Here is a 17,517-nt window from a genome sequence, read left to right as displayed (position 1 = left end):
GATATCTGTATGACGCTCAGATGTACGTGGCTCCACTACAGTAATGATGGTGAGTGTCATATTAACCTGTAGACTAGGGGTGTAAAGATGAATCAGTGTGTTTGGAAAATGGATACCAAGAGTTAAAGATTTGACCAAATTCAGGTAACGCTAGAGTTAGCATCTAATGCTACTTCAAACCCCAATTCCTTGTAGTCACTGAAGCCATGCACTTATAATACTTTGTTTTATTTACAGGGACATGCGCCTGTACAGCGTTATTGGAAAAAGATTTGTTTAATATTTTCTGTGCGGCAGAAGACTTTTTTGGGACATTTCTGATTCAGCATTTTAAATGATGATTGAGAAAATGTTTTATATGTTTTATTTTAGTAAATTTTATTATTAAAAAAAATATAAAAAATGATCAAATCCTAATCGTGTCAGCTTTGAACCACTGAATCATTTGGATGGTGAAGTGTGTATCTCGATTCAAATCGCAGTGAGAGATTCACACCCCTACTGCCAAACCTGTGACTGACATGCAGGTTGTGAACACATCCTTACTGCGCTAACTCTTCTACTCTTTCCTGAGTTTGGATGCGACTTTGCAAGGTTGCTCATGCAGCGCAGGAAGCTCAAGATAACCATATTTTGAAGAGCATTATTACCTGGGCAGGGAAGGGTGCAGGCCTCTCTCAGTCTGATCTCCTTGTCTCCGTCGACGGCCAGCTCCAGGCTGCTGCACAGCTCCTCGTCCACCAAGCTGCCTTCGCCTTCGCTGGAGCCGTCCGACACGAAGCAGGACAGGTTTCTGTAGCGCATGCCCTCTCCACACACCACACTCTGACAGGACAGGAACACCACAGAAGAAGAAGAAGGAGGAGGATGATGAGTTACCACAGAGAGGGAGGGAGGTTACATGAACCTACATCCACCATCCATTTTAACTGAGGTTCCAAAACTGAAGCTGTTGAAGCGTCTGCTCTGACCACTAATAAAAAGATCACTTATGTCCAAATTACAATAAACAGAGTGTAATTTAAATAATGATGTCGTTTTAAAAGTATATAGTAATGTTATTATTGAGTGCTGCCTTTTAGAAAGTGCATATAAACATAAACTGCATAAATATGAATGCCACTTTAAAGCTCTTTGAAGCTGAAATCTGTGACTAATGGGCATGTCCACCCCAACGTGTAATGAAGATAAAGGCCACTATCCCTTCTTGATTTCCATCATTAAATCAATAGCAATCACTGTATTCATCATTATGAACTTATTCATTAATTAACTGATGGACAGTAAGCTTCCTGAACAGACCAGAGTTTCAAATTCAGAAACCAAAAGAGAAAAAAAAATCACTTACACATATGTAATTAAAATCTGCACAAAGATGTTCATTATTTTTCCTGTCTGCAAACGCTCTTCTTGGCACAGTTCCATTCAGTTCATCAAGCAAAAAGAAGATTATGTTGTCTCGTTGCTGGACATAAATCACCGCTGAAGATACCTCAAAGTTTTGTGTTCTAATGCCGAACTGATTGCGTTCAGACTATTTTCAATTTTAAACATAAATCAAAGATAAATGCTTATGTTGAAATTAAGCAATTATGGAATCAATGACTTAAAGTCTAATATCTGTTACTTTTAGTACTTAGATGAAGATTTAAAATTATAATCCTTAAGATTTTCTTGTAATAAAACACATTTTTTGATTTATGGTCTGCATGTTTTTTGCAATACAATGTATTTATACAACGAGTGTTTGGCGTAGTATTAAACTGCCCTTGCTGTTACCATGGTAACCACGTGTGTCAGCAAATCAACAAGGGCTGAAATCTTGAGGAGTACAACCCTAAAGACCTGCAGACATCCTGTATTAATGACTCAATAACAAGAGAAGAAGCGAGAAGAGGAGAACATTGAGCTAGCAGGTTACAGTGCATCATGGGTAGCGGCTGACCTCAGACAGTAAAGGCAGTGGGTTGTGTCTCTATTTCTGTTTCTCTCTGTCATACATTCGAGGAAGGCTGAGATTGTCGGACACTTGATGAAGTTAATTGAGAGGAACAAATGATCTAAATGAATGATAAGAGGTGACATGCCTCCCTGTCGTCCCATAAAACTACATCCATAATTTCAAAGTTTTGTTTTATGTCATAAGACTACTTTAATTATCTGACCTCGTGTAAAGGCTGCCAAATTTCTTGGCAACGGTATTGATTTACAATAATGCATCAGCATTAAAAGTGCATTAGATTGGCTTAGGGTTCTTTCTGTCCATCTCACAAAATAACTGTATGAGCTGGGATTTGATGGGGTTGTCCATCAATACTAAAGACTCCATTATTTCTTTTGCCAGGTGCCGAGATTTCTGTCTTCCAAAATCCACTTTTTGGCTCAAACTCTTTTGTGTATTGATCCTAGCTGAGCCAGCGCCCTGTCAAAGCTGCATTTCTTGTAGCTGACAGAAGTCGATACGATCATCGATAATTAATTCCCCTGGATTATGGAGGAATGTTACGATTTATTGACGTACCTCCACCCGACACTCGGACCAGGGGCTGTACTGCCAGCGGTAGCAGGGCCGGACGGGGCAGGGCTTCCACTGCTCCATCTGAGAAGGGCAGGGCCGGCCGTCGCCCTGAGAGGCCTGAACCACCGACCGCTGCCGCCACATTTTACCTGGAGAAAACACAGAGACATCATCGGCGTATTATTATTTATTTTCCCTTTGATATTTGTGTATTTTCCTGCTCTTCTCAGACAATATGAAAAGGATCTGTATCCCCATGGCTGCACGGCCTAATTGTTTGTAAATGACTTTGTTCAATAAAACAATTATCATTTAGATCAAATTGAGCTAGAAAAACAACAGGGTCCTCTCCGACTAATTCTCTGTCCCATTATTGAAACTGAAGCCTTGTGCTTAACCAGCATCTTTTTCTGCTAAGCCTTTAGAGGTTTTGATTTCTGTCTAAAAACAAAACAATTACACGAGACTGTAAAGTGGCTGTGTTTTCTGCAATGAACTAAATGCAAACAGATTTGGCACACACAGTGACCATTGTGGTTTAGCAGTCATCCATTCCCTCTGTCAACAGCTCATTTTAAATGAACGTGTATGTGTTTTTGTTTTGAATGCATTACATTAATGTTTGCACACAAGAGCACTTCACTTAACAGAGCAGGATTTTCTAAACAGCCTGAAATACTGCACTTTCTCTCTGCCGTCTAGATTGCTTCTTGGTCCACTTGAGTAAAATGGTTTTACTTCCACATCAATCAAATAAATCCAATACATTACAGCAGCTAACACCTCAGAGACCGTTTGATTTAAGTGCAGAATTGATGCTATGAATTAGCTGGAAAACTCAACACAGAAACCCTACACACGCACACACACATTTTAAAATGCAACCTTCCCGTCTACCTGTTTTAAACCACCCACTCTCAGATCTCAGAACCCTTCATTTGTTGCACATCCCACTTTCATTTTCACACTGCATAGCCAGCAATCTGCTCACCCCAGAATACACCTTTGCCAAACTACGACACCTTTCAACACATAAAACACAAATCAGCCTTCCCACACGCTCACACAAACTGTAAAACCTCATATCCTATTCCAACAAGAGAACATCCCACACACACACACAAACACATCAAATAAGGTCCCCTCTTGCTCCTTTAGCCTTTCTTAAACTTTTATCTTATTCCTTGTGATTTAGCAACTATCGCTGTAGTGCCTCTTCTTCAAAGCGCTCCCTGCAGCCCTGAGCAGCAGGAAGATGTAATGGGACAGAATCAATTGTGTGAACCGCCGGAACAACAGCCAGGCAACAGGAGGACACATTTTCGCTGCTCATTTGGGAAGACTGGAACGTCTCTTAAACAAACACTTCCTCTCTTTTGCTTTTGTGAGTTTTTGTGGCCAAATGCCTCCAGTGGGAGCAGGAAGTGTCTGATATGGGACTTTTTTTTTTTTAGTTATCCAAGTATGTTTTGCTGAGCATGCATGTTTCCACTCAGCCACACTGTGCTTTAGTACTTTGGTATGAAGTCACACACATGCACTGGAAACAGTCGGTGCAATAGGCTCCTTCCAAGCAAACCTGGCACAAATGGTACTGTATGTGAAAATGCTTTTTAAAAGCTTTATGTATGCAGGCTCCTACAGACGTGTAGGTTTCTTTTTACTTGCATCGTCCTGTTTAAAATTGATTTGTGTATACATCAACAACTTGTTGTTGCACAAGTACAACCGCAGTCTTATGATGCTGTCTGCCGAGCATCATAAAGTCGTTGTTGCATTTTCTGTATTTGATTCTTTCACATTACAGACAGCCCAGGGACTGTGAACACAAAGTCACACCTGTCTCTCAGTTGGACTCGGAGGCAGAAAAAAAGGTATTTTTGTGCAAGAAACACGATATACAGTATAAATATATATTTAAAGTTACTGTCAGAAATTTAACTCACAACCGTGATGTCACCAAACCAGGTGTTCAGAGCTTTCCGAGCTACATCAGCTCTCACCCAAAGAATAATTAGGTGAGAATATCAGCTGGATCATAATGAGAATCATGATAATAAACCTCAGGTCTGCCTCTCACAGTATCACACCACATTAACAATGTTATTATTAAACTTGTTGATAAGTTTATTTCAAGCACACCAGGGGTAGACATGGGTAGGCTGTTGGGCACATTGACAGTTTATTTATTTATTCATTTGACCTCATTGAGTTTTGGTGAGTAACAGTGAACGTGAACATAACTTTTGTTTGTTTACGAGAAAAATCCACGGGGCACTTTTAGGTTTAAGGCCATCTCATTCCACACTACTTGACAGCACCATGTACAGTCTGTGTCAGCTTGTTCTAGCTCTACATTGAAGCTACATGATTATTACACTGAAATTAAATATTTAAACCCAAGACTTCAGATGTTTTTTTTATGGCTGTACCATTCCACCACATAGAAATACTCTTGATGTCTTGTGCATCATTCCAATCCTATTTCACAACAATTAATTTTTGAGGAATGTGACTGCATGCTGTGCAATGTTTTGCTGCACAGCATGAGTTTATAATGAATGAACCAACTGCAGATCAGTGAAGTCTAAGAGACTAACCCCATTTGAGGCGAATCACTGGGCCCTGTTGTCTGCTGCAAATTCAAGAACTTGATGCATTTGGCCATTTGCCATCAAGACTGCCAAACTCAGCCTGGCTAATTCAGCATCATCTTTCATATCACGTCTTCAAAAACATTCATACACTAGCTTTATTGAAAAGATGTTTCATTATTTGTTTCAGCTTGTATTTTAAGTGCTCTTTTTGTTGATTTTTCCTTACTTTGCTTGCTCTGAAAATACAGGGATCATTGTAAGATTATGCTTAACCGATGATGAAGAGGTGACCTAGTGTTTAGAGAAGGTGTCTTCTCAGTAAGAGATCACATACTTTCAGTCAATGAGTCCTGTCAGTTCTTTGATCACACTAGAAACTGCTCAAGATAAAAAAATGTCAGCTAAATGTCAACAACAGTTTGCACAATTTGAGTTGATCGTAGTGTTGAACAAAATATTATATTATGAACTGTACCTTCTAGTCCGCATGTCTGTGAACACACTGACCAGGCCGACCACTCTGACAGCTGACAGTTGACGGGACACTCGACCACACAGGAGATGTTCATCTGCCACTTCTTCTCCAAATTCAGCTGTAGGAAATGAAAGGGGGTAATTCATGACACATCATAAAATCATTCTCAACTCCGGCGAACAGTTACGGCACAGATAACTCAATCTGTTGCGGCTAGACAGCAAACTTGACCTCTCGGCACTACAATTCCCAGAGGCCTTTGTTCTGGCAGGGAGCAGACTGTGCTGGGCAGCATCAGGCCAGCAGAGTTGGAACATTGAGGCTGCTGTGAAAGCCAGTCACAATGTGTTTTTGTGAATGAGCCAGATGATGAAGTGGGCCAAGGGTTAAATAGCTGTGGGGATGGCTCTGCCACAGCCTGCCGGCTACAATTACAGGGAGCCGAGACACATTATGAATGAATAAAACGCTCAGCCTGAAGCAACGACAACAATATCTGCATGGGAATACTCCTGAATATTTCATGTTGCTGTGGGCCTAACAGTACTGGAAGGGTATGATAATATATCGTAATGAGTGATGTGATTAAGTCATTAAGAAAAATTAGTGTGTCAAAGAAAGAAAGTAAAAACTAAACTGCCCGAAAAAACAAAAAGGGAAGCACATAAGGAGACACTTGAGGAATTTCTCACCTCCTCACAGAATTTTATGTCGACTGATTTGCCGTCGCTGCGAACGCAGTCGAGCATCCGGGTCTTGATGCCGCTCCCACACACAGCGTTAGGACTCAGCTGACATGTGCTCCAGTCTGAGGAGAAACACAACATATTCACATTTATGCATCAGAGTGCTTCAGACATAACATACTGTTATACAGTAATACTACATAATGAATCTTTATGAGTCTTTAAGCCACTGAGCATCACAAAGTTGACTTTGTTGACAAAGTAGTTTTGTTCAAATTGGAAGCACCCCAGGAGCAGTCAACAAAAGTGCCATAGACAAATAGTCTTAATGCTAAAACCAGGTGGTCAGGGCTTTCTGAGCTACATCAGCTGTCACCCAGAGAATAACGAGTAAAACAATTAATGACAGGTAGATAAAACTCAAAAGAAACATCCCACATCATGTGTCAACACTGGAGAATTTTCTCTGAATATAGTAAGTACAACTCATGTTCAATGCTAACATCATAGCTTTTTGGGTCAAGTCCAAGTTAAATCTCAGGTCATTCGAGACATGTCTCAGGTCAGGTTACAAGTCCTCGCAAGCAAATCCAAGCCGAGATGTCTTTGAGGTGTGAAATGACACATACATGTGAAATAAATGACACAGCATGTGAACATTTCTGTCAAAGCTGCATTAATAGTGGTTTTTTTTTATCTTGAGTGTTCTTTCAAATGTGTCAGTAAGTGCAAGTGTGTGGTAATCCTATTCATCTTTTATTTTACAAGAACAGCTTGAATGTTTTTGCTTTCAATTCTCAAGTCAGGTCTTTAAAGAGTGAAGCCTCAGTGCAGTCAAATCAAAGAAAACTCTTTATTTTTGTGACTTAAATCAGCATTAACTGATTTTATGGCCACGTGGGGGAAAGTGGAAAGAAGCGGTAATCACATTGACACATCATCACCTTTTAAATCAATGTGGCTCAATCAATGTACTTATTAGCAAACAGCTGCTTACTTACACATCCGGCAGACATCCAGCAACATTAGCATTCACCTGACGAATGTAAGTCCCATATTTACCCTCCTTTTAGCTCTGATTTGCTCTCTACCAGCTCCTGAGGGAAATACCTTTTAGCTGCTAAATGCTCCACTATGTTCAGCAGCTAGACTCTAATGGTTTCTATCTGCCATTTAGTGCTGAGCAGGTAGTGTTCAGTGGATTTCTAGAGCTCTTTCACTGAAAACAGCTGCTTGCTATGTCTGAAAACAACGCTGATGAGAGTGGTGCGTGCTGAAACACACTAAACACACCTTGGAGCAGCGGGGAACTACAGAGTAGGGTGAAATTTTTTTCATCATCACTATGAACGACCCTTTTCACATACATACAGTCATTCGATCCATTGTTAACATATAAACCTGATTATAGTAGATTCAAATATGATTCAGTCCAAAGTCTGTGGCCAACTTTACATGCACCAACAAATGACAGAATAATGATTTATAATATTCACACTTGACAGAACTGCAGGTACATGAATATGGGTGAGACATTTAAAATTTGTTTTTGAGCTGCAATGATGGTTGGAAACATTTTAATCTACTAGCTGTCATGTAACTGTTAAACCCCAAAATTGACTTATCACACCTCCAATCACACTTCACAGTAGAATATGACCCTCACATTACCACATACAGCAAATATTTACCAGCGTTCAGCAGGCTGCTGCTGTTGATTTTACCACCTTGGGTGCATGTAGAGTTGGAAGGCAGGTGAGAGGGAGTCATGATTTAGAGGAGTACGTATTCAAGTCACAAGAAAACCAACGTTTCGCTACTGTTCTGCTTCTGTAGTTGGATGTATTTTCAGTTGAGGCAGGATGATGTGGCGGGACAAAACACAGGGAGACGCTGTTCAAAAGTGTTCAAATGCATCAGCTGTCACAGATTCTTTACACTTCAGAATGAATAAATCCCAGACAGTGAGAAACAACCGCGGTGTGTCTTAGCTTTTTAAGGGTGAACACACAGAAATGCACTGTCGCACCACGTCGCCTCATGTTACTTTGAAAGTTGTTTAGCTTAAGGTTTTATATGCTGATATACAGTGTACTCCAGGAGGCAAAAGTACGTTTGATATGGTGTATTGACATAGCCCAACACTATCAAATTAATTATCAGCTATGTTGCTGACATAAACTAAAACGCTCATGCCTTCACTGCACTGTATCTGATAGATCTTTTAGGATGGACGTGCCATGCATAGAAATTAACCACAATGGGCCCCCAGATGACTCAGCAAAATGGCGAGCAAGCTGTGTGCTTACCATACTGTAACTTTGACAGCTAATTACCTTTGTTGCATGACACACTTCCTCTCCCTCTGTCATCCTTCCCTTATGCCACCACACTCAAAGTAAAACTGAAACGCACAAAAGTGTTTTTTCTTGTGTGTTTTGTGTCAGACTCTAAAAAGATTCTGTCTGGCGAAGATCGCTGTCGATGGCGGATGATTACTTTGTCAGCAAAGAGGTCATTGAAGGTTTATCACGGCTCACTTAAATCCAATAAATCTGGCTGTCATCAGTATCCTTTTTTTGCCAGCATCAGAAGCGAGCCGTGTGGCCAGGCGGTCAGCTTCGAGTTAAATAACCAGGATTTAAAACCAACATCAATACAAGTTTTCCCCGGTAAACCTCAGAGCTGTAAGAGGCTGAACCTTGCCCCCCTCCAAAAAGTGATTTCTGTGAAGTGGAAAGACAACATTTTAATTCAGACTCAGAGTGCCAAGGCCTTTCAAACCACAGCGTGCATGCTGAAAAACACTCTGCAACAACAGGGAGGCTGAGGTATCACTCATGATGTGTGCCATCCGCTGACAAAGATGAGATGGCTGTTTTTAGCTGCAGTGAGCTCGTTTGCACGCTCAACTCAGGGAATTGTGTCTCCTTCTGCCGAGGAGCTTTGTGGCACTCTGGGGACTGAAAATAGGGAGATTGCAACAAGAAAAGAGCGACAGTATGAGACTGAGAGAGAGACGGCGAGAAAAGGAGTAAAACTGTGAGGGAAGCAGCAGCTTGCATGGTTTCAGCATCAACAAGGGAAAAAAAAAAGACCACTTTACCCAATAATAATCTCTGCTCGTATATTATGTACATATACCCTGGGATGCCAGTATGCCACTGTGAACCCAGCAGTAGGGATTACATGTCACGTCCCTCAGTGTAGCAACACAGAGGAGGAGGGTGGGCTGGTTGAGAATGTGGAGCAGCAGCAATGAAGGCGACACAACAAATCTAAATGAAAGATATCAACGCTGCCAATTTCTCCCTTTTTCATTTCTACTGAAATAGTTTCCAGAATGAAATGTGAAAGAGTCGCCTCTGTGACGTGTGATACAGAGCTGTGATATCCTGCTGATTAGACAGGGGAGCTCGGGAGGCTGCCAGCTACAAATCTCTGAGTAGTTCTGGAAATCTTTCTGTTTAAAGCAGCAATAATCGATATTTTTATTAATAACAATGCATTAAATGACAATGTGAAAACAGTGTGAGACAAGAGCTGCTCGTAGTGATGAACCTATAAAGAATTATCACCTGAATATGCATCTCCCCTCGGCTTTACAGAGCTTTGCAGTGAGTTTCAGCTCATCGTTTAGCCGTCCGGCTCACTCTCTGCCCGCTCTCATAGCATTGTTTTTGCCCTCAGCAGAGACAAAAGCTTTAAAAATCCACTGGACACTACCTCCTCAGCACCAGACAGCAGACAGACAGTTAGCACCTAGCTGGCGAACATAGTGGAGCATTTAGCAGCTAAAGACACGAGAGTTGGTAGAGACCAAAAACAGAGCTAAAAGTGAACAACAACAACAAGTGGCAACAAACATGACTCCAAATAATTGATAATGTTGCTTTGTAACTGCTGGATGTGTTCACTATATCAATGTAGAATGTGATGATATGACTTTCTTCTGCTTCTGGCAACGTAGGGGCCAAAAAAATCAGCCACTGCAGGTTTAAAGTAAATCAAATAAAGGTGCCACTGAGCAAGGCACTTAACCCACAGCCACTGTCAAATGTTTGACTTGTACTTGGTATCTCCCAGGCTTTAATGGACGTATCTGCAGGGATTTACAGAAAAACATAAGGTGTGACCATTCAACCTCCCCTTGAAAAGTGGAGCTAAACTGTAATTGTAACCAACAAACCAAAAAAAAACGAGCCGGTGATCAGAGAGGAGCTTTGCAAAAAGCAGCTGAGAACAAGACTCAAAAGAGCTCCATTAATGTTACATCATCATTATACAACACAAGATTTGCAATTTCATACCCCAAAAAACGAAAGTGATAAGGTTGTTGAAAATAAAAAATAGATGAGTCAGTTATCGATTGCTCCTCTTTCTGTTAGAGGAGCTCATTCTGAAATGAAGGCTGTGTTTGCAGTGATGTTCACAGAGAGTTTTAAAGGCTGTCTTCATATTTGTGATTTGGTTAAAGTTGAGAATCATTCATCCTGACACGTCCATGGCAGCGGCCCAAAACCATCTGCTCCATCCAAAATACAAATACAAGGCACGTACATTTTGAGGAGACGCGTCTGCCACAAACAAACTGTGTTGATGACCTTATAGAGCTCAGCCGCTCCTGTCCGCTGCGACTTCATGAAGACAGAGGGTTATTTTACAGTCTTTGACATTTCCTTTACCTGTGATGTTGTAGAAGTAGTTGAAACAGTTCAGGTTCAGGCTGCAGGGCTCCTTGTCAGTCGTGTCAGGACAGTCTCTCCCCACACTGGGCGACCGCAGGGTGTACGCCGTCCGCACTCGACTGTTGGTTCTGGTACAGGGCTGAAACAGAGACTCCCCATCAAAAACTGGAGCCTACAAAAACGTTTCTGAAAATGCATAAATGACTAAGCAGTCCATATTGCAGAGAGTAATAAGAACTGAATACAGACATATTCCTGAATTGGAACTAAGCCATACAGCTCCTGCTATACTGATGTCCACATTTATTGAACATTAAAGACTAAAACTGTGTGAATTTCTGGATTATTTCCCGTCTTATTGGGCCACAATTCATTAAGATTTCTTAAATCAAGACATTCTCTCAGAGTCTGCATAGGCCTCGTCCCTGGAGGGATGTTTTATCGCTGTACGTCTAAAAATAAATAAATAAAGATCCTTTCCCTCCTTGCTCTCCTGGCATTCCCAGGATGTGGAATTCGATTTTTTTCTAACAGGAAATGACAGGACGGCTGAAATGGATATTCTGCTGGTAAACCAACAGATTCTACACGGTCATTGCTTGTGAAAAAGAGAGTAGGGGGAGAAAATGACAGCCTTTTGAATAACTCCATCGCCAGCACGATGAATAAAACATGGGAGAGGCCCCGCTGGTGCCACTGCAGACTCCAATTCGAGATTGGAATTGTGGGAAGTCGGTGTGTCAAGCACTTTGGGAGAGAATGGGGTGTGATTAACAATGGCCAGAGTGCTGCTGTGAGAACAGCAGGTGAAACCAGAGCAGTTAAAATGGCTTTTTACCCCGAATCGGAGGTGTCAGGGGCGGAGGAGCTGAACAAGATGTTCAGACATCTTACATGTTTCTGCAAAAGGGAGAGTGAAGATTGCATGCGTGCTGTAGCCTGTAGGTGTGTGGTTTGCTGCTGTGATGAAATCAGGGAACGGTGTCTCTTTACAAAAGTCAATTTGCAAAGTCTTCATATTTTACAGTGAGTCGGAAAAGGACGGGTCACACATTTTCATGTTCTACTAATTTTACTATCAACTTGTAGGCTGAAATGAACGTCTATGAACTAAATTCCTGGTAGCGTTGAGTATCTTTCCATACAATCTTATAATCAATATATTTCTGAAAATATACTGAATAACTTTCACTGTTTGTGGTTAAATGATGATCACAAAGTAGGAATAATATTTTTAGCCAGCTTTACGTTTGCCACTACTTCACTGCTGAGAGGTTTGTGTGTGTGACACAACATGTAAAGAGTCTTTATCATAAATCATCTTCCTTCCCTGCTGAATGGACAGTGAGCACAGTGTAATATAGGTGATATATAAGCCATTTTTCTCCTGCCTCCCTGTTCATATATCTCTTTTATTCCCCCATGGTGGACGAGAAATAACCTGTTGACAAAGATTCACACACAGCTCACAATAATACTGTGCAGCTACGCTTTGAATTCCTTGAGCCTCAGAGAAAATATTTCTGACAAGAAAAAGATATCAAGATAAATCTCAGTGGGCTTCACGGAAATCTGACGTTCCCATATCTACTCTGTGCCAGACAGCTGAGCTGCTGCTGTCTGATCTTGGTTCAGCTCTCACCAGGCTGCAGCGGCTCCAGGGGCCCCAGTCATTGAGGACACAGTCCTCCGGGCAGGGCAGCCGGCTTTCCCTGGCCCCCAGGGGCATCTCCTCCGGGTCACATAGGTAGTCCTCCACAGACTCCGCCGGCCCGTCTATAGTGTTGAGCATGCACCTGTGTGGTTGGTCGAGAAACACTGAATTTGACCTTATTTTAGCAAAGCTGCTGTTGTGCTCCAGAGAGAGTCAAGCATTATGTTTTAAATGAACATGGAGTTGGCAGGTACATGAAGTACTTGACGACCTATGTGGTTCTCAAGCAGTGGGGTGTCTACCGCAGGGTGAGGGAGGTTCATTTTATGAAAACAAACAACAACAAAAAAAGCATCTGTTGTATTTGGTCACAGCAACGCAAACTCCACTGGCTGTGGAGGGTCAATGTAAACACACACAGCAGTAGGATGAACATGGACCAGCTGAATTAAACACATGAAAGCAAGTTGCACCCTTTTTTAAAATATTACAACACATAAACACAGTGAAAGTTGTCATTTTGATGCATCTGTCCTCGACTGCTGCAGCCACATTTTTAGAATCTTCTCCAAATTACAGCTTTTTAAACTCCAGCAGACAAGATAAAGAGGAGGTGAGACTGCCTCTATTTTCACTGATAATTTCACCTGCTGAAGAGCAGAGACCGTGATGGTACACCAGCCAGCTACACATTGAACCACCAACAATCATGACAATGCACTGGACATTACAAGGGGTTGATGTCTACCAGCGATGTCTTATTATGTGTATGTGGCGTGAGTGTGTTATTAATCCACCTGTTTTTACCGGACCAGGATGTTTGGTTGTGTATGCCTCATGAACCAACTTATTCTTAGTCTTAGAGGTAGAATATAGTCTGATTACAATGTACGTCCCAAACTCACATTCAATTTACAGTAATATCAGAAAAGAAGCACATTTTCACATTTGACAGACACATTTCTTTCTGCTTGAAAATTACTGGAACAATTAACTGATTATCAAAATTTCTGCTTCGGGTTAGTTAAAAATGATGTATCTACTAATGCATATAAACAATATGAACATAGACACACAGTAGGACAGAGAGCTTGATAGATACCTGACTTTCCTGGTCTGGACGCCTTCGCCGCAGTTCTCCTTCAAGTCCACGTTGCTGACTTTCCACACGCTCCAGGGCTCGGCCACCCACACATACTGATTACAGTCGCTCTGACACGGCACCACCTCGTACACCTGAGGACAGATGAACCTTATTTATGTGCTAAACATTTAAAAGAAATGTATAAAACAGCAAGTCAAACGTTTATTTTTAAATGGTCTTAGTCCAAGAGAAGCCTCGATAGGATGGGCCAACTAATGATCATAATGGTGATGAAAAAAAAGAAAGAAGGGGCCTCTACAATCTCTATTTATATAAATATTTCGTATAAGCCATTTAAGTTTGTCAGTTAAGTTTTGCCTAATACACAGTGATTCTTTGGCTCAGCTCTCCGAGGTTTAACTCAGAGATTATTTCTGCCCCCAGAGCAGCTCTGCCTCTGAGAAATGTCTGTATAAATAAAACTCCAATCTGATAGTACCTTGTTTACTTACAGCGAGGATATTGTGAGGGTGTACATCTATCTGTCAGCGACCCACTGACATCAGTGACACTTAACATCTGCGACTATGTTACAAATAGCTGAGGAAAGCACCTCTTACCTGGGCCTGTAGCAGGTGTATGAGTCACATCCAGCGAGCATTGGGGTGGATTAAAAGGAGACAGATGGATTAATGAGCACATGCCAACTGTTCATATAGTGCAGAACCTATGATTAATGCAACATTCGAGAGGACATAATCAGAAAAGCCTCTGGCATAAATACCTGTGTGAACTTAGCAGATACACACACACACACACATTGCCAGGCATAGATCAACACAACCTTAATCTGCATCTGCTGATACTTGCGGGCCTGGAAAGCATTTCATTTTTGCAAATCATGGAAACCTTAAGGAACCAACTGGCACACGTTGGGGCATTAATATGGTGGATGGGATCCATTTATAGCTCACATTGCTTTTTGCACTGTCGCTGCTCAGCAAAAAATGGGTGCAGCAATAATGAGGGGAAGGTAAAGGAAAGCTCTGCAGACTCAAACTTATTATTCATTAATAATTAATTTCTTTCTCTCTCTCCAGAGTTGGACATGTATAATGTGCACCACACACTAATAAGTATAAATATATTGTAGCACAGTTCATAAATATTCAGGAATAAATGGTGAGCAGAAAACCAGCTTTGGTTTTTATCTCAACCTCCTGCTCAGCCTCCAATTCAGACTTCAAGGCCGAGTTTCCGTTTCAGTGTCTGTACCTGGTTGATGTGGTCCAGTTTGGGACACGGCCGGCCCCCGTTGTAAGGTTTCTCTCTGAGCCATTTGGAGCGAACTTTGACTCCGCTGCCGCAGGACTTGCTGCAACGTGACCAGTTGGACCATTCACTGAGTTTACAGTCTGAGGGGCAGGGGATGATGCACGCCTCCTCAATGTAGCCTGAAAGGAGGACAAAATAAGGAGGAATCAAACACATTTTTATGGTGATGGTTCTGTTTTTTTGGCGTGTGACCTGCAAAGTGAAAGGGATGATTATTTGTGAGGCATACACACATCAGAAGAAACACCGAAAGACAAAATGATGATTTGCAACTTTTCAGGCAGTTTCAGTTAATTACTAGACACTGCACTGTAGTTATTAATTATTTCAGAAGGAAAAGGCATTCACCAGAAAATTGATTCTAAAGAAATTAGCTTTGAAATAAAACCTTTATTCTCTCTGCATCCCATCAGAAGGAGCTCAGCTGCTCAGCCTCAAGGTTGAGACTCACTGCTTTAGAGAAAAATGGCATTAGACGGTTCTTGAATCCCTCAGAAGAATCTTGTTTTCTTTATCTAGTAAGAAACCACATTTGTCCCAATTCCCAGAGGTTAGTTTTTCTTTTCGATCTTAAAAACAAGCATTAAAGTTCAAGAACTCCCAGCTGTAAGAGCACTGCAAACTATTAACCAATACTTCACGAACTAATCTAAATGCACCGATTGATTTTTCAGCCCAGTGGAATGAAAACAGGGTCCACATTCAAAGGCCCAATTTTATGGTCTGTTATATAAAAGTCTAAACATCTACCAAAGCAGTGGTTGGGTCTGGCAGCAAACTTCATTATTTCAATCTATTTTTCCTCAGCTCACAGGGTCATGACACAGTTAACAGGGCTGGTTTTAAGCATCTCACCATGCTTATTACTCATGTTTTTCTGGATCTTTCCTCATCTCTGGGCAGTGATTTCCTCTGTTTTCGCCAGAACACACAGGCCAAAGTTCAGTCCAATGTGTTGAAAGAGATTATTCTTCTGAACCTTTGACTTGTGCACTTTATTTTCCAAAGATTTTTTCCCTTTCTGTTTAGCAGACAGAACCTAATACAGTTTTTAGGCTCATGTAACAGCGCTGGCCTGTAAATCCGTTTAATTTGATTAAGAAAATTGATAAGACGAATGAGCCGGGAAAGTGGAGTGTCTCGCTGGGTGCCTAACCACTTCCTCTGGGCTCTTTCAGACTGCTTTGCTTTTTAGTGAGAAACATGTGGTGCTACATTGACTGACAGGTTTGCTGAAGCCACACTTCCCACGATTTTAGATAACACGTTGCAGAGGAATCCCACAGAGGCCAGTCAGCCTTTGAAAATCAATTTTGTCAATGTATATGTGCGTATTTTTCTCACTTTTTTTTTATATGGGTAAAGTCTTGCTGAGCACATATGTTCTTCTGTAGCACCATCAAGCTTCACACTGTGACACTGAGCTGCCAGATAACAGTTATCCACTGCTGGAGCAAATCGAGGATAACTAGAGAGGAGACTGGTAGGTATTCAAATTCTTTGTCCGAATATAAATTCTTTGTTCCAACAATTGATGAGAACCAGTGACGTTCCACTTTCAAAGCTTGGCCATGACAGACTAAAAATAGCACTGTATTAAAATAAATGATTACAGAAACGAATAAATACATAAATAAATCATTCGGCTGTCCTGGTGTGACCTTGTTGCTAAAGCTACTGTTGAGAAGATGAAATACAATCTAGAAAGTCCAGTTCGAGTAATATATCCATGCCTTTTAAGGGTTAGCAGACGCCACGACATTGCACAACAGGATGTTACAGCTCTGCAAAGTTATCACGGTGACTATCGCTTTACCCTTGATGATGACTGCAAGGTAAACAGTAGAATTACACTGTTTATGTTGGAAAATAATCTATCAGGAATGTGCACTTGGTCGATTACCAAGTTGGTCGATGAAGTTGCATTATGTTGTGGCAGAAATTGAACTAGTTTCGACGTTTTTGCCGGATGACCCTGATTTTTTTTGACAGAGCTTCCTGCAGTGGTCCAATTGAAATCAACAGGGAGTCTTTTTTGTGGTTTGATGCTTTGCAAACCAGGTTTGAATGAAGCCTCAGTATCACTTAGGATGGATGAAGGTTTGTCACGTAAGACAATGTATGAGACTAACCCTATCGATCAAACCTGAATCCTCTTACAATTAAAATAACCTCACACTCTTATGAGACTTTTGTTTTTCTTAGTCACAGTTACAGTCTGTAACATCATAGTTACAGACCACTGCTGCCAAAGGTGGTAGGCGTCTTTCTCAGTTCAGCAATATGGATGGTTGGAGCTTGAACATGGGGTTTAAACTTGGCTAAGCTGAGGAGGACAGCCGACGGGTGATCTTGCTGACCCAAAACTGAGTGGTAAGATTCCTTAAAGCTAATATGATTAAAAAATAAAAAGTCTGCTTAATCCAGTCCAGTCCTGTCTGGAGTCCTGGCAGCACTTTGGCACCAATTAAATGCTCAGT

At 41.3% G+C, this 17,517-nt stretch overlaps 1 protein-coding gene across 1 annotated transcript in view; it reads right to left on the bottom strand.

Moving 5' to 3' along the window:
• Positions 1–17,517, bottom strand: part of thsd7ab (thrombospondin, type I, domain containing 7Ab) — a 124,039-nt gene that overhangs the window by 16,607 nt on the left and 89,915 nt on the right. Inside the window, exons 15-23 of the mRNA XM_070911829.1 lie at positions 14,978–15,156; positions 14,323–14,328; positions 13,721–13,854; positions 12,607–12,760; positions 10,962–11,103; positions 6,283–6,398; positions 5,591–5,708; positions 2,522–2,667; positions 651–825 (exon numbers count right to left, since the gene is read on the bottom strand). Of these exons, the coding sequence (XP_070767930.1) occupies positions 651–825; positions 2,522–2,667; positions 5,591–5,708; positions 6,283–6,398; positions 10,962–11,103; positions 12,607–12,760; positions 13,721–13,854; positions 14,323–14,328; positions 14,978–15,156 (1,170 nt within the window). The remainder of the gene's footprint in view (positions 1–650; positions 826–2,521; positions 2,668–5,590; positions 5,709–6,282; positions 6,399–10,961; positions 11,104–12,606; positions 12,761–13,720; positions 13,855–14,322; positions 14,329–14,977; positions 15,157–17,517) is intronic.

The sequence above is a fragment of the Enoplosus armatus genome, chromosome 9, assembly GCF_043641665.1.
Source record: "Enoplosus armatus isolate fEnoArm2 chromosome 9, fEnoArm2.hap1, whole genome shotgun sequence".
NCBI lineage: Eukaryota > Metazoa > Chordata > Actinopteri > Centrarchiformes > Enoplosidae > Enoplosus > Enoplosus armatus.
Note: the sequence above shows the minus strand (reverse complement) of the source record. Positions and strands in the feature narration are given on the sequence as shown.